This window comes from Xenopus laevis, chromosome 3L, assembly GCF_017654675.1.
Source record: "Xenopus laevis strain J_2021 chromosome 3L, Xenopus_laevis_v10.1, whole genome shotgun sequence".
Lineage (NCBI taxonomy): Eukaryota > Metazoa > Chordata > Amphibia > Anura > Pipidae > Xenopus > Xenopus laevis.
This window is the reverse complement of record NC_054375.1, coordinates 88,132,194-88,159,104: the sequence shown is the minus strand read 5'-3', so window position 1 is coordinate 88,159,104 and position 26,911 is coordinate 88,132,194. Positions and strand designations below refer to the sequence as shown.

The following is a 26,911-nucleotide window of genomic DNA, read 5'->3' as shown; positions in this document are numbered from 1 at the left end:
ATAGAGGAAGCGGAAGTGCAGAAAATGTTAACAGGTGTTTGTTGGCGCTGTAGTGATATGATTCGAGGGAATGCTGTCATTTTCTGACAGCTGTGTAAGGCTATTACGTTGTAGTGCAATGGTAGCAGTAGCATGTGATATTTTCTTCATACCACGCGGACCTGGATATTTTTGGAGTAGGGAAAAACACTGAGGATATATATAGCTCCCAACATTTTGAAAATAGAAAGAGGAACAAAATGTTGTGTAGCGCGTAGAGTGTGGAAATTGACATTAGCCCCTAATTACCATTTTACAAGTTATGGAAACACACATTTCTGGGGGTTTTATGGTCAGGTTTTATGTGTAATTACAGTTTTGCTAATGAAGGTGACTTGCCCTTTAAGCAAGTCACAGTTTCCCCAAGAGACCTGCTTATTTTAAATAGTTACAATTGTTTCTTTGCTTATTTTAAAATGTATCTAAGTGCACCTGCCACGGATTCTGAGCTCTCTGCTAAAAGCCAATTAAGTTTTAGAAACTTTGTATCTTTTTCTGGCTGTTCAGTGCAGGAGATCAAAGAGAAAGTTGATACATTTTAGGGTTAGTTCACACGAGGAGATTCGGGGAGATTTTGTTGCCTGGCGACTAATTGCCTCTTCTTCTGGGCAACAATCTCCCCGAACTGCCTCTGCGGAGATTGTCGCCCAGAAGAAGAGGCGATTAGTCGCCAGGTGACTTCGGGCGACTTTGAAAAACGAAGCGGACTTTTCATTATAGCGGTTGGGAAGACACACAGAGGCAGTTCGGCAGATTGTCGCCCAGAAGAAGAGGTGATTAGTCGCGAGGAGACAAAATCTCCCAGAATCTCCTTGTGTAAACTAACCCAAAGGGGCAGATTTATCAAGGATCGAAGTGAATTCGAGGGAATTTTCGAAGTAATATAATTTGAAATTCGAAGTAATACTTCAACCATCGAATAGGCTACTACGACTTTGACTTTGAATTTGATTCGAAGTAAAATTGTTCAAATATTCGACCATTCGATAATCAAAGTACTGTCTCTTTAAAAAAACTTTGACTTCAATACTTCGCCAAATTAAACCTGCTGAAGTGCTATGTTAGGCTATGGGGACATTCTAGAGCAGTTTTCTAGATTTTTTTCTATGTTTTTTGAAGAAAAATTGTTCGATCGATGGAGTTCAATCGAACGATTTTACTTTGACTGCAAAACGGTCAAACTTGGTGAAAAAACGTCGACTTCGATATTCGAAGTCGAAGTAAACCCATTCGATGGTCGAATTTGAAGTATTTATCACTTCGAAATTCGACCCTTGATAAATCAGCCCCAAAGTGTACCAATCTGGCAGGTAAAGTAAAGCTTGATGCAATGTAAATAATAGCAAAGACAGATATATAGGAAGGCTGGACATCTTACCAGAAAATTTGGTAACAATAACATTGGTTTAATTACTGTGCTCACAGAAGAATTCACTTAGGTACCCTATTGGTAGGCCCCTCTGCAGGACAAAAATTAAACATACAGGGTTCCAGCATCCCTGCACATTATTTTATTATTATTAACATGTATTTATATATTGCCAACATATTGCATAGCACTGTAGCTTACAGACTAGTGTTAATTGGTAATTAATTACAGATCCCATTTCAGTCCTTCCAAACTATAAGCATTCACCAAGGACCACAAAGGCAGACCATACTTATTTTTACTTCTGAAATGGCACTTCAAGGGGGATGTAAACCCCAAAAGGCAATATTGCAGAATCACAGAGTATGTAATTCTAAGCAACTAAAAATGCTTTAAAAAAATATGCTGAAAATCAGCAATGCAGAAACAATCAAAAATATATAATTCATGTATACTCCACTATGCTGCAACTGTTGTTCATAGAACTGTCAAAATGTTTCAATTGCAATTACACTTACCCTAAATTTGCAACAGTAATTGATACAAAAATATATTAATGCCGAACATGACTGATCTTCTGACCAAGACTTGCAGGGATTTAAGTGGTGACATAATATTTTCATCCAATGGAAGGAGCTTTTTTCAGACATTTTCTTCCTACAGGTTTGCAAAAGAATTTACTGACTGTCATGGATGAATGTGTTTGCTCATCGCTGCAGGTAAACAACTGCAAACAAGCCAATAAAGCATGCAAAAAAGTTATTAGACAAGCTAAAATAGAGGATGAAAAGGGAATTGCCGGGAGGAGTAAAATGTATCCCAAATAAGTAATAGACTAGAAGGAACCATACCATCATAGGGAGGAAAAAAAGTTGATAAAAGAAGGGGAAAGCTGGAATTTTAAACGTTTATTTTTAATCTTTTTCACAACTGAGGAACAAGCTAATGGATATTTCCTATGTAATAAACCCAGTAGGTGAAAAACGATCCAGTTCTTAGCTTAATAAATATAAACCTGTTAGTTTGACATCAGTGGTAGGAAATTTTTGGGAGGGCATAATAAGGGTTAAGATACTGAAATACATTTTGTACTAGTAGGGTTTTTGCACAAATTTTCTGTAAAGCAGGATTTTAGGGGGTGGAATGCTACCCAACCACACCCACATTGGTTCAGAAACACTGGGGATGCACAGGAGATAAAAAAGTTTTTTAAATTTCCGATGCACCAATCCCCATTGCTCTGGTCCCAATTATGAAAATTTCAGCAAATAAAAGGGAGGGCATGGGGGTGACAAACGTGAGTGGGCCTAGGGGTGCCTGATATGTAAATCTGGCCCTGCTGATCTTTAGTATATATTGAGATATATATACTTCTGCTAAAGGGCACTTGAACAGCGGTTGGGGGATACAGTCATTTCCCCCCCCCCCAAAAAAAAAAGATAGCCCCCACCAGCATTAGGTCACCATGTTGTATAGCAAGCATGGGCATAATGAGCTAGTCTCACAAGCTGACGTCACACACATAATGAGCGAGTTGTGGCACTCACTCGTTATGCACATGCATGTGCCTCAACATGACCATGGGAGCTCCCTCCTAGTGCGGCCAGCCTATAGAGGGGCAATTTGTTTGAAAAGAAAATTACTGTTACCCCCAAATCTATTAGCCCGCACCTCTTGTGGCGTAAAATTTTTTAGGGTGATCCGTGCCCTTTAAGCCAGAAAGAAAACAGAAAATGTTCTGTGAGTAGCAGGGGCTGTATTCACTAAGATGGTGTAAAAGAAATATGAAGAAAAAAGATTAAATGAGGAAATTTGTAAAAAATATCTCCAGATTAGTAAATATGACATTTTTGTATGCTTAGAGATAAAATTGTTGATCCATGCGACACATAGGGGCATATATATCAAAGGTCGAAGTTAAAAAAACTTCGAACTTCGAATTCAAAAAGACCAATCGAATGGTGGTCGAAGTTTTAAAGAGATAATACTTCAAAAAAATTTGACCTTCGAATTTCGAAGTTTTTTCAAATTCGAATCGAAGTTGGACTATTCCTTAGTCGAAGTATCCAAAAGTTACTTTGAAATTCGAAGTTTTTTACATCGAAAATTCACTTCGACCTTTGATAAATCTGCCCTCTGAATATGGAGCACCGTTTGTGACATGCATCATGCTCAGAAAAGCTTATCTAAAGTTCATGTAGGTTTCTTTGGGCGTTATTGACTTCAGTTTGCTTGCAAAATTACCACCAAATTGAGAAAATGCTGTGTCTGAATTCAGACGTTAGTTTATTGTGGCATAAGACAACTTTCTGGCATGATAAGTGCACTTCACGCCCTCTGCGTCAATAAAGTTTACAGTAACATTTCTGGTATAAAAATGAATAAAAAACAACTATTAATTATTCTTAGGGTCAAATTACAAAGTAGTAAAACAGGGCACTTGATAGGGCTTTACAGAACCGCTCGGTGCTTGACCCCGTATGTGAGGGCAGTCGTGATGTTGCATTGACACCATTGAGACGCCCCGCTAGGTGGGACTGACTGTGCACCGCGCCCCCGGAGCCGACCAATCCGCGCCAGTGGGAAGGAACAATGTCCGTGTGCATGGCAAGACACTTGTGTGGGTTAACAGTTTATTTGCCGCTGAGTCGGCTGCAAGTGCTAGTAATACCATGTCTTCTTGGCTTAGCTCATGCAGGCGGGCGGTTGTATTATGGAGACCCGGCCTGCACAGATTGTATCGCACGGAGCGTGGGGTGTACGGGTACAGACCGAAGATAAGCGCAGGCAGCCAGCTCCAGGAGAGCAGTACCCGAGGCAAGCAAGCGGCCAGCCCGACAGGTTTGTGAGGCCTTGTAATGCCACAGAAAGAAATGACAGCGGACAAGCCGTATGAACCCAATGACCTATCTGTGTCTATTTAACTGGCCAGTGTGGCACAACTCTTCACCTCCTCCCTCAGCCATTTCATGGACACTTTCACCTGTGGCGCGCGTCCTCACACTTTTCTTTTTTGGAAGCAGTTTGCTTTTGCCTTCCTCAGTTCCATGTCAGGATGGAAGTGACCTGCCCTGTAGCAAAGGAGTAGGAGTAGGGAAGTGTAGCTTACAAACAAACAGGCTTTATAAATAGGTTAGTGAAATGCTGGGCCTCGGCTATGTGAAATTCAATGGCATAATAAGCTGTCCTGACTAATGGCAGCAACCTTGCATACTATGCTGAGTATAGCTGTTATGGTAAACAGTTAAAAAATGCATCAACCTAGCCCAGATTTATTATGGGACTGCAAGATTTTTATTCTTGCTATATGAATTATTTTTCTCTTAAGGCTGCCTGGTAATCATCTCCAAGGTTTTCATATCAACATGACTGGTTGCTAGGGTAAGAAAAAGCCTAGCAACAATAAACTGGAGAGCAGCAGAGCAAAATGCATTAATAAATAGGTTACTGAAACAAAACACTGGGCCTCAGCTGTGCGGTTTATCCAGTGAAAGTCATCTGCATTATAAGCTGTGCTGAGAAAATTAGACAGCAGAACAAAATATACAATGATGAAAAAACAATTGAAACTGAAAGACAGATTCATATTTGCTATAAGGCTCTTATACACAGGCCTCTATACCAACATGCGCAGTGTAGTAATGCAGGAATAGATTTATCCAATTTTGCTTTTATGAATCGACCGTAAATGCTGAAGGTAGAAAAAACTGGACATATACAGAGATAAGACTGTTTAGAGTTCAAATGTGCATCTATTGTTACAGACCCATAAGGGACATTAGAATCAATAGTGACTTAACATATGTTTGTCCGAGTCATCTCATTTTGGTAATCCAGGATTTGAAGCTGATTAATAAATTAAAGCTAGTGAAGTTGCTGGATCTAGTTAAAATGAACACACTTAAAGTTATTCTCCCATTGCCAACTTAATATTGGTATTCTTTGCTGATAATTACTGTATATATTTTTCTCTTGCAGTGGATCATGGCCTTGCTCGCCTTGTTACTGCTTACCGTGAACATGGTCACAAAGCAGCCAAGATTAACCCATTATTTACTGGTCAGGCAGTAATGGATATGGTACCAGAGATACAAGAGATAATGGAAATACTCCATGGACCATTTAGCACTACTGGTAAGAAGCAAATACAACTGCTGGTATGGGACATGTTATGCAGAATGTTTGGGTGGTGGGGTTTTCCAGACAAGGGGTGTTTCTGTAATTTGGAACTTAATACCTTAAGGGCAGAGACACATGGTCAGATTTGGGGAGATTAGTCGCCCAACGACAAATCTCCTCTTCTTCGGGGCGACTCATCTCCCCGAACAGCCTTCCCTTTGTCTAGAATGAAAATTGCAGCGTGATGGCACTCACAAGGAAACTTCGGGCGAGTTTGGAAAACAAAGCGCTCCGATTGCCATCCCACCGGCGATTTTCATTCTAGCCGGCAGGGAGGCAGTTCGGGGAGATTAGTCGCCCCAAAGAAGAGGAGATTTGTCACCAGCAACTAATCTCCCCAAATCTGACCGTGTGTCGCTGCCCTAAGTTTGCTATAAATCATGTAAACATTAAATAAACCCAATAGGTTTGGCCTCCAATAAGGACTAGTAATCTCTTAAGTCATTAAGTGGGTACTGTTACATTATTGCAGAGAAACAGGCAATATGTTTTGATTTATATAATCAAAATGGAGTCTATGGAAGACGACTTCCCTTTAATTTTGAGCTTTCTGGATAACAGATCCTACACCTGTATTACTATTTACCTTTACACCCTGTCAGTTTCCCAGCTATAGTTATTCTTTTAGCTCTTTCATCAGCCATAGAACTATGTAACACCCGTCTCTCATTTGATAGTTTTCCCTTTGTGTGTACATCTACACTATGTGAATCAGACCGGATTGTATTTTGTAGTGAATAGTATATATTATTACAAGGCTGTCCAACAAGAGACACATTGGCCATATCCTGCCACTCTAGATTTTTGGAACAAGCTCTAAAGACATCATGGCTTTTATTCTAATGCAGTCTTCAAGCATATGCTAAATGAAAAAAGTTGAACTTATTAAATTCAAGTTTTCAATAAATAAATGAAGGATAATAGCTTAGTACTCTTTTTGAGGTTAATTAGAAATGGCCTATGATTAAGGGAGTTGCTCCCGAAACACATCAGGTGATGACGGTCTATGACCTGTTGTAATAAACCACCTTTTCTTTTTAACCAGAGTGCCGCCTTTCCATCGTTTTGGATATCTTTTTTTTGGAAGCATTGATAATCCTATTTGAAGTGATAAATTATCTGAGATTGCCTTCCAAATTGATCATTATTAACTAGTCATGAGAAAACACTGTACTACATTGTGTACTACAAGTGTGAAAATATTGTTTGGCACAGTTTACAAGAGTAATGTTAATGTTTACATGATTGTCTAGTAGACTTAAGGTATGAAGATCCAAATTACGGAAAGATATGTTATCCGGAAAAAACCCTGGATAACAGTTTGCATACCTGTATATGATTTTTAGTGTTATATTTTTATGAAAGGGTTTACTCTGTTTTTTTAATCCTAAAATGTCAGAAAAGCAAATAGAGAGCTTTAGAGTTTCCCTGTTATACTCTGTTTTCACACTTTGATAATTATGCCCCATTATTATTTTCATTTTTGTAACCAGGACTATTGAACATGGGAAAATCAGAAGCAACAATTGAAGAGGTGTTAGCATATCTGGATCATACATATTGTGGCCAGATTTCTATTGAAACAAGCCAGTTACAAAATTACAAAGAGAGGGAATGGTTTTCCAGAAGATTTGAAGAGTTGAAACAAGAAAGTTTTTCAACAGAAGAGAGGAAACATTTAGCAAGACTGATGTTAGAATGTCAGGTAAACTGAGACACAAATTTTTGTGGTATGTCTTACTATATAAGTCCAAATTACATAAGAATATATTGTGAATAATGTAGCCCCTACTGTAAAACATGAAGAGTTCCAAGATTCTTTGAAAGAATCATGAAAGGTAATTGAACTTCTAGCTGACTTTTGTTATCATTACAGAATATTCAGCCATAAACATCCTGCAAATTATATCCTTATTATAGGTGCTTGGTGATGTCATCAGTTATAGTTGGGGCTCAGTGATGTAATTTAGTCTCAAGACTCGGTGAAACTTAAGTATCATAATAAATAATGTACACTGTTGTAAAATATGTGGATATTAAAAGTTACCTTGGAGTTCCACGAACCTGTATAAAAGCACTTGACCTCTGGCCTTGTGCTTTTATAAGTAGAAACAAACCAGCAGCACACTGATTGTATTGAAATAAGTGCGATTGTTGTTTATTTACCCCATGTACATTCAAGGTAAGGGGAATGTTTACTGTAGGGGGACATGACTCACTATATAAAGCATCTGATGCAGCAGAAAGCATATTGTGTTGGTGCTTTGTATTATGCTTCATTATTATGTTCTCCAAGGTTAAAACTCCCAAATGTTTGCCCCCTTTTTTTCCACCCCTGGGATCACATGACTGGAATCTACAACATGAAGCTGGCCACTGCTTCTGTATAAACTATAGCAAAATAGGGAAAGTTGTGCTCGCCACTAAATTTTAACCAGTCAAGGGTTCAGTGCAGCTGTGACCACCAATTGATTGACGGTCCCCTACACTCACCAATAATCAACATGTGAAGGTCATTAAAAAAATCCTATGCATTGAGCTACCAAAATGGCCTTCCCTTGAAACAAAACCGGGATTTTTTTTTTTGTCCATATATTGCAATATTTTTAAGATATATGTTTACTAATGTGTCAGAGTTTCCCACTATACTGTAGAAAACACTATGGCAAACAATAAGAATAAATTATGCACTGATTATTATTCTTTACCAAACAAAAAAAAATCAAAAGATAACTTATTATCATTGTACATTGTTTTTAGTTGATTTTCTTGATATTTGCTTGGTAACATTTATATATTTATTACAGGAATTTGACCACTTTCTGGCCACTAAGTTTTCAACGGTGAAGCGGTATGGAGGAGAGGGCGCTGAGAGCATGATGGGATTTTTCCATGAGATGCTAAAAATGTGTTCATTTGGTGGTGTTACAGATGTAATTATAGGAATGCCCCACAGAGGGAGGCTAAATCTTCTTACAGGACTTCTCCAGTTTCCACCAGAGGTAATGCTTAATTTAATCTTTGTATGTATTGAAATAAATACAAGTATATAAATTGCCCCGGGCCAGTTACACATAACAATCAATCAGATGGTTTCTATGGGTAATTGCAATGGATCATTACAATATAATTTTTGTGCATTTATTAATGCACAATAAACCATGGAAAGTGAACTGTATATTCTATTGTTGTTATTGTTAAGATTATTGTCTTCCTTGCAGACTTGGAGAAATTTATAGTTGAAATGATATGGCCACTTTATACTTTGTGCATATATAGTGACTTGCAAAAGTATTTAGACCCTTGCCCAGTTCTCTCATTTTACTAGAAATATTTTTTTTTTAAATGTGATTATTTGGAGAGCCACCATTTGCAGCAATAGTTGTTAGTGTGTACCACTGTTCAGAAGGTTTTTTTTCTATTCTTCCAGAATGATATGCTTGAATATCAAGTAACTGTCTGTCATCCTACAGCAGCCTCATAGCCTGGCATTTGCTAAAATATGAGCACACAACCAGCAAGGCCCTTGGATGTTGCTTCTCATATATGGATAAGGATTATTGTATTAGAATGGATGTGCCATGACTTCTTAAGTCTATGCTTGATGTACTCTTTGTACCTGCTGATGTAAATAATCTTGCAAAGTTGCAAAGGAATCTTGTGCTTTACATCTGCTTTTGAGCGTTCCTCGCCCTGAACAGGCATATTTTGTCACAAGTGCAATACTAAGCAATTTATTTGTTAGAGCAAAGTAAAATGCATTGCACTGAAGTGCAGTTACACTAGAATTCTGTTGGGAGAAATAATGGATTTTTGCACTTTGCTTTTGTTGGTAAATGAGGCCTCCTAAATGTTAGATTGTCGAATAGCCTTCTGTAGGGTGTTTTAAGAATTTTACTACTGTCTTCTAGACAAAGAATAAATAGTATTTATTTCAGTATAGTTTTCTAAATTAAATGCCTACATTTACATTGCAGCTGATGTTTCGTAAAATGCGTGGCTTAAGCGAGTTCCCTGAAAACTCCCCTTCAATAGGCGACGTACTTTCCCACTTAACTTCTTCTGTAGATCTGGATTTTGGTTCCCACCGACCTCTGCATGTAACTATGTTACCAAATCCTTCACACTTGGAAGCAATAAACCCAGTAGCTGTTGGCAAAACTCGAGCAAGGCAGCAATCCTTGTCAGATGGTGATTATTCTACAGAGAGCTCTGCACAACCTGGTGACAAGGTTGTGTGTCTACAGGTAATTGTATTAACCATTAACCCTAGCAGCCAGCAAAAACACTTTGTACATCACTGCAGAAATTTCTGCTGGTTGAACTAAAATATGGAGGTTGTATGTCTACTATGCACGTATTAACTATACTGATATTGACACCCTCTATCATATTTATACCCTGTGTGTTCTGTGACCATTCTGTTTCTAAAAGATTGGTATACCAAAGTTATACACAGAGAGAAGTGACCTCCTTAATTTATTTTGTGAAATCAATGCCCTTTAGCTCTCATGGAGAGCTAAAGGGCATTTCTGCATATTTTTCAGTGTGTGTGTGTGTATGTGTGTGTCATTGCCAGTATCTATGTGAAAGATGTTGTGTTAAGGACTGATAACACATAGAGCTTGCAGGATTCCAAGTATAAGTTAATACATAATTTTCTTTCTGCGTTGCGTTCTTGTTGTATGCCACAATGTCCAGTTTTCTTTGATACTTAGTACACTCTTCTCTGTATATAACTCAGGTACATGGTGATGCTTCAATTTCTGGTCAAGGAATTGTTACAGAAACTTTTACATTATCAAATCTTCCTCATTATCGGATAGGCGGAAGCATTCATCTGATTGTTAATAACCAGTTAGGTTATACAACGCCTGCTGAACGTGGGAGGTCTTCCTTGTACAGCAGCGATGTTGGTAAGTTATCCAATGTAGGCTCACAACGTCAGCTGTGTATTTTAAATTAGTAAGCTGTTCGTATGATGTTCCCTGGATACTCCGTTCTGGCACCCACAAATCATGCAAATGTATCATAAAGGTTGGGAACCATACAGCAGGCAGAATAACTGCCAATAGGCTTTTATTTATTGTCCACACGACATGTTTCAGGCTTCAAGGGCCGTTTCTCAAGTGTCTCACTTGAGAAAGGGCCTGCCCGAAACATGTCGTGTGGACACAAAATAAAAGCCTATTGGCAGTTATTCTGCCTGCTGTATGATTCCCAACCTTTATGATGCATTTGGATGTTGGTAAGTTATCTTTACTTCAGATATGCACATTTATTTATGAATAATAAAACAAAATGTGACATTTTATTCTGGTTACCGAAATTGAATAAATGAAAATATAAAATTAGCAACATAGCACACCCTATTAGTTGTAATGCCAGACATTTTCTCTGCTGGTAGGGAAATGGCAGAAACTGCTGGTGTTTTCTTTCACTAATGTTAATTACATTCACCTGTCACTGTTCATAATGGTGAATTGGTCCCAAAAATGCACAATTCGCAAGAACAAAAAGGTTAGTTGTTTAAATCATTTCCATTTCTTTGTTTGAATGCTACGATATAGTTTAATTATGAAAACCACATGACCTCTCTACCAAAAAATGGGACAGAATGTGCTGGCAAGACAGCTTGGATAGGGTTTGTTATGTTAAGTCAGAGGTTCCCACTGGATTCAGACTCTGTGAAGAAAGGGGGAAGAAGGTTGTCCATCTGCTCTGGGTTAGAGAAGGCAGTGCAGATAATAATAAGAAGTCCTGCATAACTGTGTCACACCTCTACCATAAATTACTACTTGTGAGAATACAGTAAGCCAACCTCCCATGCAGCTCCTATAAAAGCACACTTTTGTAGTTTTACGTTTCAGCTGTTTTTGAGTCGCTTTGTAACTGTTTATTGTTTGTCTTTGTGTTCCGTTTTCACTTTAGTCTGTCCTAATGTAAGTTCTCTCCCACTCTCTCCTCTGCTTGTTTTACTTCTATCCCAACAGTGTGTTCTGTTTTCACTTTTGATCTTTCTCTGTTTCATGTGCCCTCTCTTTTGACTCCTCTGTTCCATTTGTGTCTCGTTATCTCCCAGTCTCCTTCCTATTTGCTATGACATACTTCTCCAACAGAACTAGGAAGTTGATGTTCATTGCAAATGGCTTTCAACCAGATTTTTACCCTTACTTTCACTCTTGTTTTACTATTCTGCTAGGCAAAATTGTTGGCTGTGCTGTAATACATGTTAACGGAGATGACCCTGAAGAAGTTTTAAGAGCTACACGATTAGCAGTCGAATATCAAAGGTGTTTTCGCAAGGATGTAATCATAGATTTACTCTGCTACAGACAATGGGGACATAATGAACTTGATGAGCCATTTTTCACAAATCCTAGCATGTATAAAATTATCCGGTAAGAACAAAACTTATTTATATCTGTATTGTTCTTATATTGAATCCATTATATGTTCAACATATAATTATGTTTCAAGTAAAGTTATTTTTCTATTCTGCAAAAGATGCCTATAATAATTATTTTTTTTAATTGGTACAGTTTGCACAGACGTAATATTTTATATACCCAAGAATGTATTGTAATATGTTTAATACACACTGTAGCCACATTGTTTGACATTATTCAGCAGAGTCACACAAGAAGTGCTCAACTTACAAATGAAATCTTAGGTTAATGTCCCAGTATGTGTGCTCTATGTCAACAAAGAAAATGATAGTCCCATCCCATGCCACCCCTTGTAGTAATTGAATGAATGGGATACACCTGTCACTGTGAGCATTGGCATCATGGAAATCTCTTTATAAATCTGTTTGTATTTTCTCAGATCTAGAAAAAGCATACCTGATGTTTACTCTGAGCGATTAATTGCGGAAGGGCTAATGACAGAGGAAGAAGCAACTGAGATAAGGACTACTTACTACTCCAAATTTAATGACCACCTTTCGAATATGACATTATACAGTCCACCATCCACAAACTTGCAGGCTCATTGGAGGGAGATGATTGAACCATCTGCTCGAACCACAACATGGGATACAGGTCTTCCTGCTGATCTTCTCAAGTTTATTGGAGCCAAGTCTGTAGAAGTTCCTGAGGAATTCAAAATGCACAGCCATCTTCTCAAAATGCATGCACAGGTGATGCCTCATAATCATAGTAAATATTTTATAAGCATAGCATTTCATGGAAACAAGGACTTTTCAGAACATTGTTGTCTAATGTTATTATTAGCACCATAGTCTCCTGCAAACCTTTACAGAATAAAGGGTTTCAAATGCAAGACCTAACAGTTTGCATATACATATAAACATTTTGCAGTATAAGTGCATTGTTACAATTGCATATTGTCAGGTAATAATCAGGTTCTTGCTTGCAAGAGCTTACAAACTAAGGGACAGGTGAGGGTAATCAGTTTGGTTGTAGCGTTCCTGTTGGTTTCGATAGTAATGGTAGGTGCATAGTAAAAGATGAAAATGGAAAAGAAGTAGTTAGTGTGTTTAACTACCTTAATAGCCCCCTTACTCGCTTAAAGGGCTTAGGTTATACATTTTAATGAAAATGAAAAGCCTGAGAGTGTCTAATAGAATGGGATAGAGAGTTTGAGTACGTATACAGCACCTGAGAAGTCCTGGATGCAAGAGTAAAAATAAGTAATGAGAAAGGATGCGTGAAGGACATCATGTGCAGACAGAAGGTTACATTTATGGAGTGTACTTGATAATTGGAAAGGTGATGGTGGTATATGAAAAAATGAAAATAATTATAGAATGCCACAGAGTATATCATCTTCTTCAAGGCAAGGCCTTAAGCATGACTGCCCTATTGTTATGGGGTAAGTGTTCATGTTGGGCTGTAGGGCCCATGTGTACCTAGCAGGTGAATACAATAGTTATAGTTCACTCAGAACAACATACAGGGTTCAAATGCCATCAATGACTTTCTACAGACCTATACAATGAAAAACTTTTTTTTATATAAAATATTGGTTGTCAAGAGAGAGTTTATTAATAGGTGCTGGATAAACAGATAAACCTTTAAAGGGTCAGTATAACTTGTTCAACAGATGATCAAAGACACATTCCCTTCATCAGGTGTACGTGAGTTCTTAAGAACATCTAAGGAAGGTCAGTATTCCAGAAATGTTGTGTTGCCTCTGTTATTTTAAAATTAGTCCACATTCCTAATATAAATCACTGTTAATTCAAAGGCTGGGGCAATAAGAAAAGGTATATAAATACTAATGTACCAGGTTGCATGTTCCAGCAGCAGACAGCCACTGCATTTGGCCAAAACTGCTTGCATAATGAAACTGTCATTTTAAGCATCATAACAATAAAAAAGGGCCTCTTACCAGGGGCCTCTAGTTTTAGATTATTTTCCACTTGAAGAATCTATATGGGTCAAAACACATAGGGCCTTTTTTGCAATGCCCTTTTTGTTAATATATGATGAACTTTCTTTCCTAATATTGGAAAGTTCAAGCCCTCATTTTTTTTCAGGAGTCAGAGGAGAGGGAGGAGAATGTAAACAAGCAGGCAGACACTGCTTTTTATTGCTATTACATTCACAAATAACCATGGAAATTGTTTTATTGATGCATTTTGGAAAGTTGTTTAAAATTAAATTTTCTTTCGCGAAAAAGTGTTATTGGGTAGATGACCCCTTTTTTAAGAGATCACGTTAGTTTCTTAAGTGCTTTCCAACCAACCTTTAGATCATTTTATTAAACCAGTTAATAGAAAGTGTACACTAGGATTTGCATTTTAAAGTACAAGTGATCTCACAGTAGATGTGTTTTCTTTCTTTAAATTCAGTCTAGAGTACAAAAGCTGCAGGAAGCAACCAAGCTAGACTGGGCCACGGCTGAAGCTTTGGCTTTTGGGTCATTGCTTTGCCAAGGTGAGTAGCATTGCAGTTCAACAGAGGGCGATGGGTTGGGCATCACTGAACTAATGTTTTTATATTTTTTTGCTTATTAGTTTCTTGTAGATTTATGCCATTTTTGTCTCTGAGAAAAGTCTGACATCCAGCATCACAACTTTTAACAAGGACCTAATCTAAGCAGAAGAACCTTTTCTAAGCAGAATATTAAACATGTAAAAAAATAGGACTAATGGAAAATTCTCAATGAATACTGCTGCATTGTAATACAAATTAATTTTAGAGTAAGGAAGAGGGACAGAGAAACTTTGGCAACAACAGAGGAGGACACAGATTTGTAGGCTGTGGGAGGCTTCAAGCAGAACTTGAGAGTAATAGGCTTAGGTTAGAGCTGCTGTCATTATACAAGTTCTATGCAATGAATTTTCCCTCAATGTTACTTACTACATTATGTGCATGGTTTCTGGTACTTTCTCTGTATCTCCTACAGTTTGTCCCAAAGTGCATGCTGCCTAGTTAGTTTCTGTGTTATCACTTTTTTTTTTAATTCTAGCTATAAATATACAGTGTTCACCTTTTCTCTTTTGAAGGCTTTAATATTCGAATTAGTGGTCAGGATGTGGGAAGAGGAACCTTCAGTCAGAGGCATGCAATGCTGGTCTGTCAGGAAACTAATGACACATACATCCCTTTGAACCACATGACTCCTGATCAAAAGGGATTTTTGGAGGTATAAAAAAAAAATATTTATTCAGTGTTTATATATGCGTCCTTCCTTATAGGACCCTGATAAGGCCTCATCTTGATTATTTAGTGCAGAAGCTTGTCAATGAGCTGGAGTGAGTGGAGAGAGTTGCAGATATGTGCAGTTAAACTGGTAAAAGGAATGGAAAAATGCAATTATGAGGAAAGACTGTAATGGTTGGAGTGGTTTGCTCCGTAGAAAAGGCACCGGGGAGGGGGCATGGTTTCTCTTACAAGCACAATATAGATATAGTGGGTGATCTTTTTTTTTTCTTTCAGAGGCCACCCTTTAAGACTAGAGTCTGAACGTTCATTTGAAGCGGTGTAGGTGGCTCTTCACATTGAGGGCAGTGAGGTTGTGGAATGCCCTGCTGGATGATGTTGTGATGGCTGATTGTTTAAAGTAGCTTGGATGTTTTCTTGAACAAGCATAATACCCACGGTTATAGTGATTTTAGCATCTTCAGTTAGTTTAGTAAAGGCATCGGTATATATAGTTTATATATGTGAGTGTATTAATTGGTCTGGGTTTTTTTCAACCCATGTTAACTATGTAACTCTATCCCAAATTTGGAGGCCCAGGTTGCCTAAGATTAGTTAAGTTGCACTCTAAATATTGCTTTGCTGTTGTGCTGCCATGTTACAATAGAACCCTAAGTAAAGTAAGTTTGTTCTTTAATGGAATTGTTCAGTATAAATATAAAAATAGGCTGTGCAAAATAAAAAAAAAATTCAATATAAAAATGTAATGTATAAAGACTAGAGTGACTGTCTAACATAATAGCCATAACACTACTTTTGCAGTTCTCTTGGTTTCCACTGATTGGTTACTTGAGGGGGCTACATGGGTCATAACAGTTTTCTTTTGAATCTGAGCTGCATGCTAAGGATCAATTGAAAACTCACTGAACATTTATGTCCCATGTGCCCCCCCTCAAGTCACTGACTAACTCAGAGTCAGAGAGCTGAAAAACAGGAGGTTTGGTTCTGTTCTGTTAGACATTCAGTCACTCCAACTTTATACATTACATTTTTTGCTAACTATATTAGAAACATATTTTATTTTGCACAGCCTATCTATTTACATAGTTATTATTTTTACAACAAATTTCTCCTTTAAAGAAGACAGGTAGGATTAGTGAAACCCCAGTAATCTTGTAGGCAATAATGAGTAATATATGGTGCTGGAACTGCCTATAGATCTTCTACAGTCTTAGTCAGTCTGTGTTTCAAATGAGGGGTGGGCGTGTCCTAACGGACCCTGCCAGAAGCTCAGAAGAAGTAGAACAAATGAAGGGACTAGTAGGGTTTTTGCACAAATTTTCAATAAACAAACCCAAAAAACTACTTAAAGTACTAAAAGTACATTCCTTCTTTATATAGAGTAAAATGCACTGGGTCTTTCTTGTTTTTCGCACAATATGTCTCCTTTAAGTAAATAGCCTATGTCTCCCCTCAAATAGTTTTTCCTATGTGTGCTGCTCTTTATATTTCTGTAAATGTTACAGTGATGGTATAGTGCCAATACCATAAATTCTACAGTTTTGCCCTTCACTGGATCAGTGTTGTGCTGTGGATCTGTAGAATATATTGTGTCAGAACTGTTACCTTTTTTTATTTGCACATAAGCACATTACAAGCACTGCCTGGTGCTATGAATTACCTTACTTATGCATTTTGTTCTCATTTAAAGAACTAATTGAGCCTGCACTCTGGTTGGGGGAAATGGTAGCATAAAGAAAAAGCCCCCTGTGATTGCTCTATTAGCCCGCATCTTCATTGGGTGACTTTTTTTTTTTGATGATACCTGCCCTTTAAGCAAATGGTCCAGTGGAGGAAAGTTGGATGTAACATTGTAAAGTATCTTTCCAATAAAAATTAAGTTGTATTGCATTTTATGAGGTTTATGAAGTACAGAATTGTTTTTATATCTATATGCAAGGAGTATAGATACATGCGTTTTAAATTGTTCTTTCATTTCCCAGGTGAGCAACAGTGCATTGTCCGAAGAAGCTGTGCTTGGATTTGAATATGGAATGAGCATTGAAAGCCCCAAATTGCTTCCAATTTGGGAGGCACAGTTTGGTGATTTTTTCAATGGTGCACAAATAATATTTGACACTTTCATTTCTGGAGGTATAAACTATTGGAATGTTTACTGTAATTTCAGTGTGAAGGAGGGCTCATTTTATTTATGTACTGAAATCTAATTCATTCCAATAGGTGAAGCTAAATGGCTTTTACAAAGTGGTATTGTAATTCTCCTTCCCCATGGCTACGATGGTGCTGGCCCAGAACACTCCTCATGCAGAATTGAACGCTTTTTACAGGTTTGTTTAAGATTTTACTGATGCAGTTGACTAAAAAGTGAATTATAAATGTGTGTAGTAGTGAAGTGTGGTTCAGGAAAAATTTTACCTGTATCCAATCCTAACGTGCAAAACCTTAACTTTCACCTAACCCACAAAATGTTGCCATTGTGGGATCCGTACCCGCCCCCATCGCACTCTGTACGCTACTTCTGTGGGCATCTCTTGTGCCAAGACAGAGAATCTTTGGGAGCAATGGAAGAGAGTACTTCCTCCAGTCTGCACCTAACCCACAATGGTTGACCAAATTCGCACATTACTAGTGTGTAACACTCAAGTCATGTAATTTATTTTTTCCTGAAAGTGACATAAGGTAAAAGTGCCTCTTCATGACCCTATTAATCATCCGCATTAATAACCAAAGATATACACTGGTATAACAGAAATTAAAGTGAAAGCAACATTTACTTAACATTTACTTACATAACTAAGGGAGTTAAAGGGAGATATTGTAAACTGCTTTTATTCTGTGTGTTTATCTTGGCAATAGAGCTGCTGTGTGTACCTAGCATCCTCTCTGTGTACCTCAATGTCATTTCTGTCAGTTAGTCACACATAAGTAAGCAGCACCCAGCATTGAAGGTACTTTTCTGAGCTGTGCTGAATGTCTGCTAGGGAGTAAGAAGCAATCACAAAAATAAGCACACTCACAGAGGGAAAACGTTTTTTTTAGAGGTTGGTGTAACTTTAAGCAGAAAATTTAAGTTTTCTAATGGAATACCATATATTCTTGGGCCTTGTGAATTGTATATTCATTAAGGTCAACAAACAATGACCAACAATAATAAAAACAAGTAAAAAAAGTTCCCATCAAATTAAGACCTATTGTCTTTTTCCATTTATGTTATGGTGGAGAGAAATTTTTTCAAAAAAAATGAGGGGAAGGGTTAGCAGAAAGTATTTACAGAATTATAATGATAAAATATGTATACTCTGAGTGGGCGTACGAGTTTGTATAATTTCTATGTTATCCATGAATTCCAGACCTTATTGCATTGTTTGTTTCCCTGTGCCCTGTTCCCTGTAAGTTTGTCGTAAATGAGAATGTTGTCCAATCCAGTCTTGACTTGTATATTCAGAGTAGGGGTTTTTGCATGCTTTTGTGATGGTTTGTTTTGCTGCTGGGTTATTAATTTGCTAAGGTATTTATTACTTCCAGTTACGTGCTTATTTAAAAGAGCCTCTGCTGTTTAATGAGAGACGAGTAACATTAGAAATTAGAGCATATATTCGTAACCAGAACGCGATAGCCTTTGGACACTCCCACATACATTTTTTTTGATGCTACATAAGCATGTTTGTAAGTTATATTTAAAGTGGACCTGTCACCCAGACACACAAAGCTGTATAATAAAAGTCCTTTTCAAATTAAACATGAGATCCAATTTCTATTTTTTATTAAAGCATTCATAGCTGTTGTAAGCTCATTTAAAAAGTCTAAGCTGTCAATCAAATATTGTCTGTCTCTCTTTGGCATAGAGGCGGGGCAGACAATTACTTTCACTTTCCATTCAGCACTTCCTAGATGTCACTGCTCTCCACATATTCCCCTGTTCTCTTAACCATTTAATTGTGTAGCTAGGATATGGGAATCTGGTGCACAAACAAGATTCTGAGATGATGCAAGGCTTGTCTTAATAACAGTGTCCACAAAATGGCTCCTGCCTGCTTGCTATAATTATGAATTCCCAGACTGAAGGAAACAAGATTCATGTAATTTATATAGTGTAATTAAAGTTAATTTTGCTAGTCTAATGTGATAAAATAGGATTATGAATTATTTTATTTGGGTGACAGGTCCCCTTTAATTAGTATTTGTTACACTGTGACTTTCAATCATGCAGTCAGTGTGAAATTATACTGTAGACATATCGGGCTTCTCACTTGCATCATACAGTATTTTCCCTCAAGTTACATATGAACTAGCCTCTTTTCATTTTCTCAATACAGATGTGTGACAGTACAGAGGAAGGAGTTGATGGAGATACCGTTAATATGTTTGTAGTGCATCCAACTACTCCTGCACAGTACTTTCACCTGCTGCGCAGACAGATGGTTCGCAGTTTCAGGAAACCTCTCATTGTTGCTTCACCTAAAATGCTTCTAAGATATCCGGTAAATTTATGTGTGTATCGGTATCGAAGATTTACATTTGATACAATTGCTGACAAAAATGTTGGTAGGAAGGTAGCTTAATAACATCACTTAGCAGGAGGAACCAAAATTAAGATTTTTACAGAATGACTTGATTAATTTTTTTTTTTAAGTCTCAAATGAGTAACACTAATCATTCCAAATTTACATGTACCTGTATATGACTTGACCTGTGGTCTACATTTAATTGGAATATGATGCTTTATACTGTAAGGCTTAAAGCTACTAACACAAACTAAAAACTAGAGAATTGTGTTGCCAACAAAATTGAAAAAAGGCTAAACAGAACTCACAAATGAGTGTGATCTTTGTATTTAATGAACCGCATAATCTAATATTCGATATTGGGTTATTGTGACCAACCTACTGCAATCATTGAGGGACACCTTTACGAAGGGTCGAAGTGAATTCAAAGTGAATATTCGAATTCAAAAACTTCGAATTTCAAAGTAATTTTTGGTAATTTGACCATCGAATAGGCTAAATTCGACTTCGATTCAAAGTGAAAATGCTTCGACTATTCGATAATCGAAGTACTGTCTCTTTAAAAAAACTTCGACTTCAACACTTCGCCACCTTAAACCTGCCGAATTGCTATGTTAGCCTATGGGGACCTCCTAGAACATATAGCCAGTTTGGCTAAGTTTTGAGAAGTCTAAGGATTTTTTTGTAAAATCGTATGATCTAACGATTAAATGGTTCGATTTGAAGTACAATCGTAGTACGATCGTACAATCTTAAAAATCCTTCGAATTCAACTTCAAATGTTGAACTAGCCTATTCCGATGGTCGAAGTTTTTTTTCACTTCGAAATTCGACCCTTCATAAAGCTGCCCCTTAAAGAAATCGTTTCCCCAAGTCATTGGCAATCGTTGCTTTTTTCTCACCCAGGCTGCTGTTTCAAGCCTTGAGGATATTGCACCAGGAAAAACATTTAGATCTGTTATTGGAGATTCATCTGCAGACCCCAAAAGGTAATGTTACATATTAGCATTTAAACAGTACCAGCATTAGGCACAGAAAGACATTAGGGGGCAAATTGAAAATTTAATTTTTTTTTTACGGTCAAAACTGTCAAATTTGACTAGGGAGTTATTCAAATTCGATTCAAGTTTTTTAAAAAATTCTAATTCGATTTTCGAGATTTGACATACTCTCGCTCTTTAAAAATTCGACTATTCGCCACCCAAAACCTGCTGAATTGCTGTATAAGTCAATGGGAGAGGTCCAGTTGTTTGCAGCCTTCCTGACATTCAAGTTCTTTTTTTTCTAATTTTTTAAATTCGAATTCAATTTGAATTTGATTCGAGTTTTCGGGTTGATTTAATTTAGTTTTAAAAATTTGATTTTTTTAATAAATTTAAGAGACAGTAGATGTGGGCTGTATCGATTCGAAAGTATCTAAGAAGTACCCTTTTAAAATAACTTTATAATACTACAAATCTGCCTTACTTTGCAAGTATAAAAGCCACATTTATTTGCAGTTTCAATATTTCTGGCCTTGCTACATGTACATTATATACATTTGTTGGCTTTTACTTAAAGGAAAATCAAAGCAACATTGTAATCAGATGTTCCCTTGTTATGGCAGACACCCACATCTCTGTGCAAAACAGAATTTTCAAGATTGGCAAATGGAGCAGGGACATCCTGGGTGGGGGCTTTCTTTGCTGTGGTTGGGGAGAGGGAGGCCAGTAACAGGATATCCCTGATTTAAAAAATTTACTTAAGTTCTCCTTTAAAAGTGTCTACCTTGTTATAGAATTACAGTACCACATTTGCTATAACAAGAAACCGTTTGTCAGTGGGGAAAACTGTCATGGTGCCCCTATAGTACATTGAAAACATATTTAAAACTCCTTAAGTACAGTCGTATGAAAAAATTTGGGAACCCCTCTTAATTCTTTGGAGTTTTGTTTATCATTGGCTGAGCTTTCAAAGTAGCAACTTCCTTTTAATATACAACATTCCTTTTATGGAAACAGTAGTATTTCAGCAGTGACATACAGTTTATTGGATTAACAGAAAATTTGCAATATGTATCATAACAAAATTTGGCGAGGTGCATACATTTGGGCACCCCAACAGAGATATTACATCAATATTTAGTTGAGCCTCCTTTTGCAAATGTAATAGCCCCTAGACGCCACCAATAGCCTTTAATGAGCGTCTGGATTCTGGATGGCGGTATTTTTGGTAATTCGTCCATACAAAATCTCTCCAGTTCAGTTAAATTTGATCGCTGCCGAGCATGGACAGCCTGCTTCAAATCAACCCATAGATTTTCGATGATATTCAAGTTGGGGGACTGTGACGGCCATTCCAGAATATTGTACTTCTCCCTCTGCATAAATGTCTTTGTAGATTTCAAAATGTGTTTAGGGTCATTGTCTTGTTGGAATATCCAACCCTTGCGTAACTTCAACATTGTGACTGAGGCTTGAACATCATCCTGAAGAATATTGGTTTGAATTCATCCGACCCTCGACTTTAACAAGGGCCCCAGTCCCTGAACTAGCCACACAGCCCCTCAGCATGATGGAACCTCCACCAAATTTGACAGTAGATAGCAGGTGTTTTTCTTGGAATGCGGTGTTCTTCTTCCACCATGCAAAGCGCTTTTTGTTATGACCAAATAACACATTTTTTGTCTCATTAGTCCAAAGCACTTGTCTAAATGAGCTTTTGCATACAACAAGCAACTCTGTTTGTGGCGAACATCTGCCATACAGATGTGATTCTTTGTGCACATTGATATGAATTGTGGAACAATGACATACCACTATCTTTCTTTTGTTGAAAGTGGAGCAAATTATTATGCAGGCTTGTTTTTTGCTTTGAAAATAAGATAAGGTGATTCCAGTTTGCCTAATACACTATATACTTGCTACAAGCTTTGATAACTTTGAGGTTCCACTTGAAAATGTAAAGCGTTCAATGATTATCATATTAGGTATAAGTATAACATGCAATTTTTTTTTAATTTTCATCTCGGTTTACATTAATGATACATGTTTTGGTACTTTTTTGTTGTATTTTGTTTCTTGTCCTACAGTGTAAGCAAAGTCATACTTTGCTCTGGCAAACATTACTATGCACTGCACAAACAGAGAGAAGCCCTAGGAGAGCAAGGGCGCAGCTCTGCTATCATCAGAGTGGAAGAGCTTTGCCCATTTCCTTTAGAAGCTCTGCAACAAGAAATTCATAGATACCCAAAGGCCAAAGGTAAGTTTGTTCTCATATATTTTTCTATAAATTAGTTGCTAAGTTAGCTATTTTGAAAAAACATCCTGATTGCACAATTGATGGAATGACATTAAATCTACTGCTTGTTAACTTTTGGGGGAAAATACTTTTCAATTAGATTTATATTTTGTTTATCTCACTTTAAACACACAGTAACATATTTAAAAAAATGTATTAGCGTGTGCTCAGTATATCACTTTGGACATGCTGTATTGCTTGCTGTCTAGAGGGTAAAATACATCCAGGGTGGAGTGTGGGTTGTGCGGAGATAGTTCAGGAAAATTTAACAAAAACTTTATTTGTGGCAAATGAATATATTGTGCTTAAGTGTGGAAAGGTTGGGAGGGAAGAGCTTGTGTGTTTAGGTTTTAGAAGTTTGGAAGTGTGGCAGCAGCAGTGATGAATGTGAGTGACTGGTGATAGGAGTGCCAGGCCTTGGGTGTCAAACGAACATAGTCCAGCACTACACAGTGAACCCCCTTCTATTGAGGTTCAATACATTGTGGCTATATAGATGTTACCCCAAGTTAAAATCAGCCTAGTGCTTTAGGAACCAAAACCCTTCTTTCCTACAAGACTTAAGCCACACATTTATGTCCCTAAGCTCCCACTGTCTTCCTATAGTTGCATGTGGCACAGGTAACATTTCTGAAAAATACATTGGAACCTTTGGTCTTGGATGCCTGAACTCCTCTTTAAAAGGTTCTCCATCTACCATTAATTTTGTTTAGTACCTATATTTACCAAGACAGCTGAGCCATGCCCAGCCCCAATCTGAACGATAGATTGCACTATCCACTTTCCTAATAATTAAATCCCATACAAACACAATCTGTCCAGGCCTCTCTTCTCCTCCCCACCACTCCTGGCTGTTAGAAATATCAACCCCATCTAGAACTGCATTGCTGAGTTCACACTCCCATCATCCTTGCATAATCTGACAAATCTGTTTAGGGTGCACAAACCCTGGATCAGCTTCCATTTTCCTTTTCCTCACATAAGGCTTTCTTGTTGTTACCCACTAACTGCCTCATCATGCTCCTGCTGTTCTCCTTCCCCACTACTATCTGACCTGTCTAGGTCTTGCTCAACGATGAAGTGTTTCCTTGATTTGTCATTTGTTCTCATCATTGTAACTTTGCTGCTCCAGATTTTTAAAAAAGCACTCCGGTAAAGTGCATAAAACAACAACAAAATTAGGCTATAACAAAAAGTCTACGAAGGTTTTCATTCATCCAGGCCATACTATACAGCATCCAGTGGAGTTACAACAAAGTTCTTTACACTGTTGAACTCCTTATTGTTGTTGAAAACCAAAGAAGTGTTCTGATTTTGCTCAGCTCAGGAAAGAAATCAGAAGCCTTGGATGCCCTTTCCCATCTCCTTCCTGAGCAGAGCAACATCAGGACAAGTAGTGTTTTCCTTTTGAAGTTATATCTCTGACTGTCTTTGGCTGTACAGTTACTGGATCTGATAAGCAGGTGCTGTTACAAAATTCATTATATTGGTAGTTAACAATTAATGATTATTTAATGTTTATTTCAAAAGTGCTTAGAAAAGCATTCTGGGCAAATTTACTTTTTTAATGTTTATTTAATCAGCCACCAACCTGTTAGTAAGCATTCATGTTAATAGTTTTGGCTGATTCGGTCTCCATAGACTTTAGTATAATGAGTATTTATATTTGGCTTTATATAACTGTCCTTTGCACTTACTGTATTGCTTTATTTTCTTGTCTTGCAAAGATTTTATTTGGAGCCAAGAAGAGCCACAGAACATGGGTGCCTGGACATTTGTTGCACCCAGGTTTGAAAAACAACTTGCTTGTAAGGTATGATTATATGTTTATTTTAAATGATGAAATCATTTTTGTAATAGATGTTTTAGTTCTATGTACAACAAAATGTGCACATTTTCAGGACAATCCGCCATTCAATTCAATAAAATGCTGCACAGGCAGTGACTTGTTTTTCTCCCTTGGTAAAGGTATGTGGGTAAAAAAAAATGCTACATGTACAATTGACCTAAGACAAATCTATGCTGCATTAATTATTCGTTTCAGTGATTAAAGGAAAACTATACCCCCAAAAATATAAAATCCCATTTTTACTTTCTTTAATGAAAAAGAAATCTATCTCCAATATACTTTAATTAAAAGATGTCTACAGTTTTTATCATAAACCTGACTGTATGCAGTGCAATTCCCCCTTCTTTTACTGCTGTTGATAGGAATTGTCAGATGGTCCCCAACTGCTGTGCAGGTAAACGATCATACTTTCAAATGGCAGGGGGAGCCCCCCCACCTTACTTCCCAGAACTCGAGCAGCATTGTTGGATTCCCTGTAGAGATTTTTATCCAGAGACGCAGTGCAGTCTCTATATTATGATTATTAATCAGTCTTGCTACTATATTAACATAATGTGTTATGATCACATATTTAAAATTTGAATAAACAACCAAACCCAGGTCTGCTCCTGGGCTAGGAGTACTTGTTGCTTTACTCCCTCATTAACTGAGAAACCAAGATGGTATATAGCAATAAAATCTCAAACTACTATGATTGGTTGCAGTTATGTTAATAGATTCTAGCCATAGAATTGGCTATACTAGTTTAAAATACAATGGGTAGAATTTTCACTTTTTAAGTGCTTATTATGTAACTCAATGTATATTACTATCATTGTTTCTCATTCTGCAGTTGCGTCTTGTAAGTAGACCTGCTCTTCCAGCACCAGCTGTAGGTATTGGCACCCTGCATCAACAGCAACAAGAAGAAATCACGGTGAAAACATTATCGTAACTGGAATAATAGTGAACTTTATTTTTTTCTACATTTGGACTCTTTGGCTTGTGATGAATGTGATTTTGCAGTTTTATGGAGTTTTTAGCTATTGGCTCATTGAGCAGACAAAAAAATTATGTTGTTTGTACTCAGAAATCCTGCCATCATTCCTCTTATAATAGGGATCAAAGCACTACAGAAAAGCTAGTGTTTGTCAGCAGTGTGTATATATATATATATATATATATATATATATATATATATATCTCTACAACATTTTATAACTGCTTGAAATGCACAGAGTAAGAATGATATCAGGAAGAAAATATTTACTGTAAACATATGAATATTGCTGTGATCAGACATTTGAAACCATTTATGTCTTTGGCAACATAAACCATTAAAATGATTCAGTAGTGTAACTGCCTGCTGTTGGGAATGTGTATTTGCTTTAAGGTGTTATTTACTATTGTGTAATGTCCATGTGCAGTGCCATACACAATTATAGAGTGGGAAGAGGGAGGGGGAATGTGAGGAGAGTAGTTATATCTCGTAAGTTCAGAATGGAAAGGGAAAGTAATTGACTGCCCTTCCTCTATGCCTTGGGCATAGAGGTGGGGCAGGTAATATTTGATTGACCGTTCAGATATTAAAACACCTTCATAACATAAATAAAAAAAATTGTCTTCCATATTTAATTTGCAAAAGACTTTCATTATGCAGCATTTTATGTGTAGGTGACGGGTCCACTTTAAATTACAGAAAAAAATATTTTTAAGAATTATTGTATTTAGATAAATCTCCTAGTTTAGGAACATATTTGAAAGTATAGTATTTTTTAAAGTGACTGCTGGGGGGAAAAAAAGCAAACGTAAACTTGTCCTGGGAAGCCGCACACCCTTTTAACTTTTGAAACACTTACTGATCAAAAAGTAATTCTGGGGGAAAAAATAAACAAAATCACATTTTAACAGTCTTGAAAGAAAAGTAACAATATTTAGTTACATGTAAGGAAAAGTTTAATAAAAAGTGAGTTGAAAGCTGATAGAACCCCAATATAATCTTCTCCCACTTAATCTCCCACTTATTTCTGAGATTCTGCTTTACTATATAAATCACAACATTGTTGCAATTATAAAACTT

General features: G+C 37.2%; 1 protein-coding gene across 1 annotated transcript; it reads left to right on the top strand.

The window, feature by feature from the left end:
• Positions 1-63: 63 nt before the first annotated feature.
• Positions 64-26,190, top strand: dhtkd1.L (dehydrogenase E1 and transketolase domain containing 1 L homeolog). Its single transcript, NM_001090926.1, is given in 19 exon segments — positions 64-176; positions 2,072-2,127; positions 4,098-4,249; positions 5,387-5,542; positions 7,081-7,292; positions 8,395-8,589; positions 9,565-9,834; positions 10,332-10,503; positions 11,790-11,988; positions 12,416-12,728; positions 14,406-14,490; positions 15,063-15,202; positions 17,202-17,352; positions 17,440-17,546; positions 19,536-19,700; positions 20,631-20,713; positions 22,795-22,964; positions 24,731-24,816; positions 25,685-26,190. Coding segments are annotated over 18 exon segments (2,784 nt in total). The 5' UTR covers positions 64-176; positions 2,072-2,101; the 3' UTR covers positions 25,787-26,190.
• Positions 26,191-26,911: the final 721 nt, after the last annotated feature.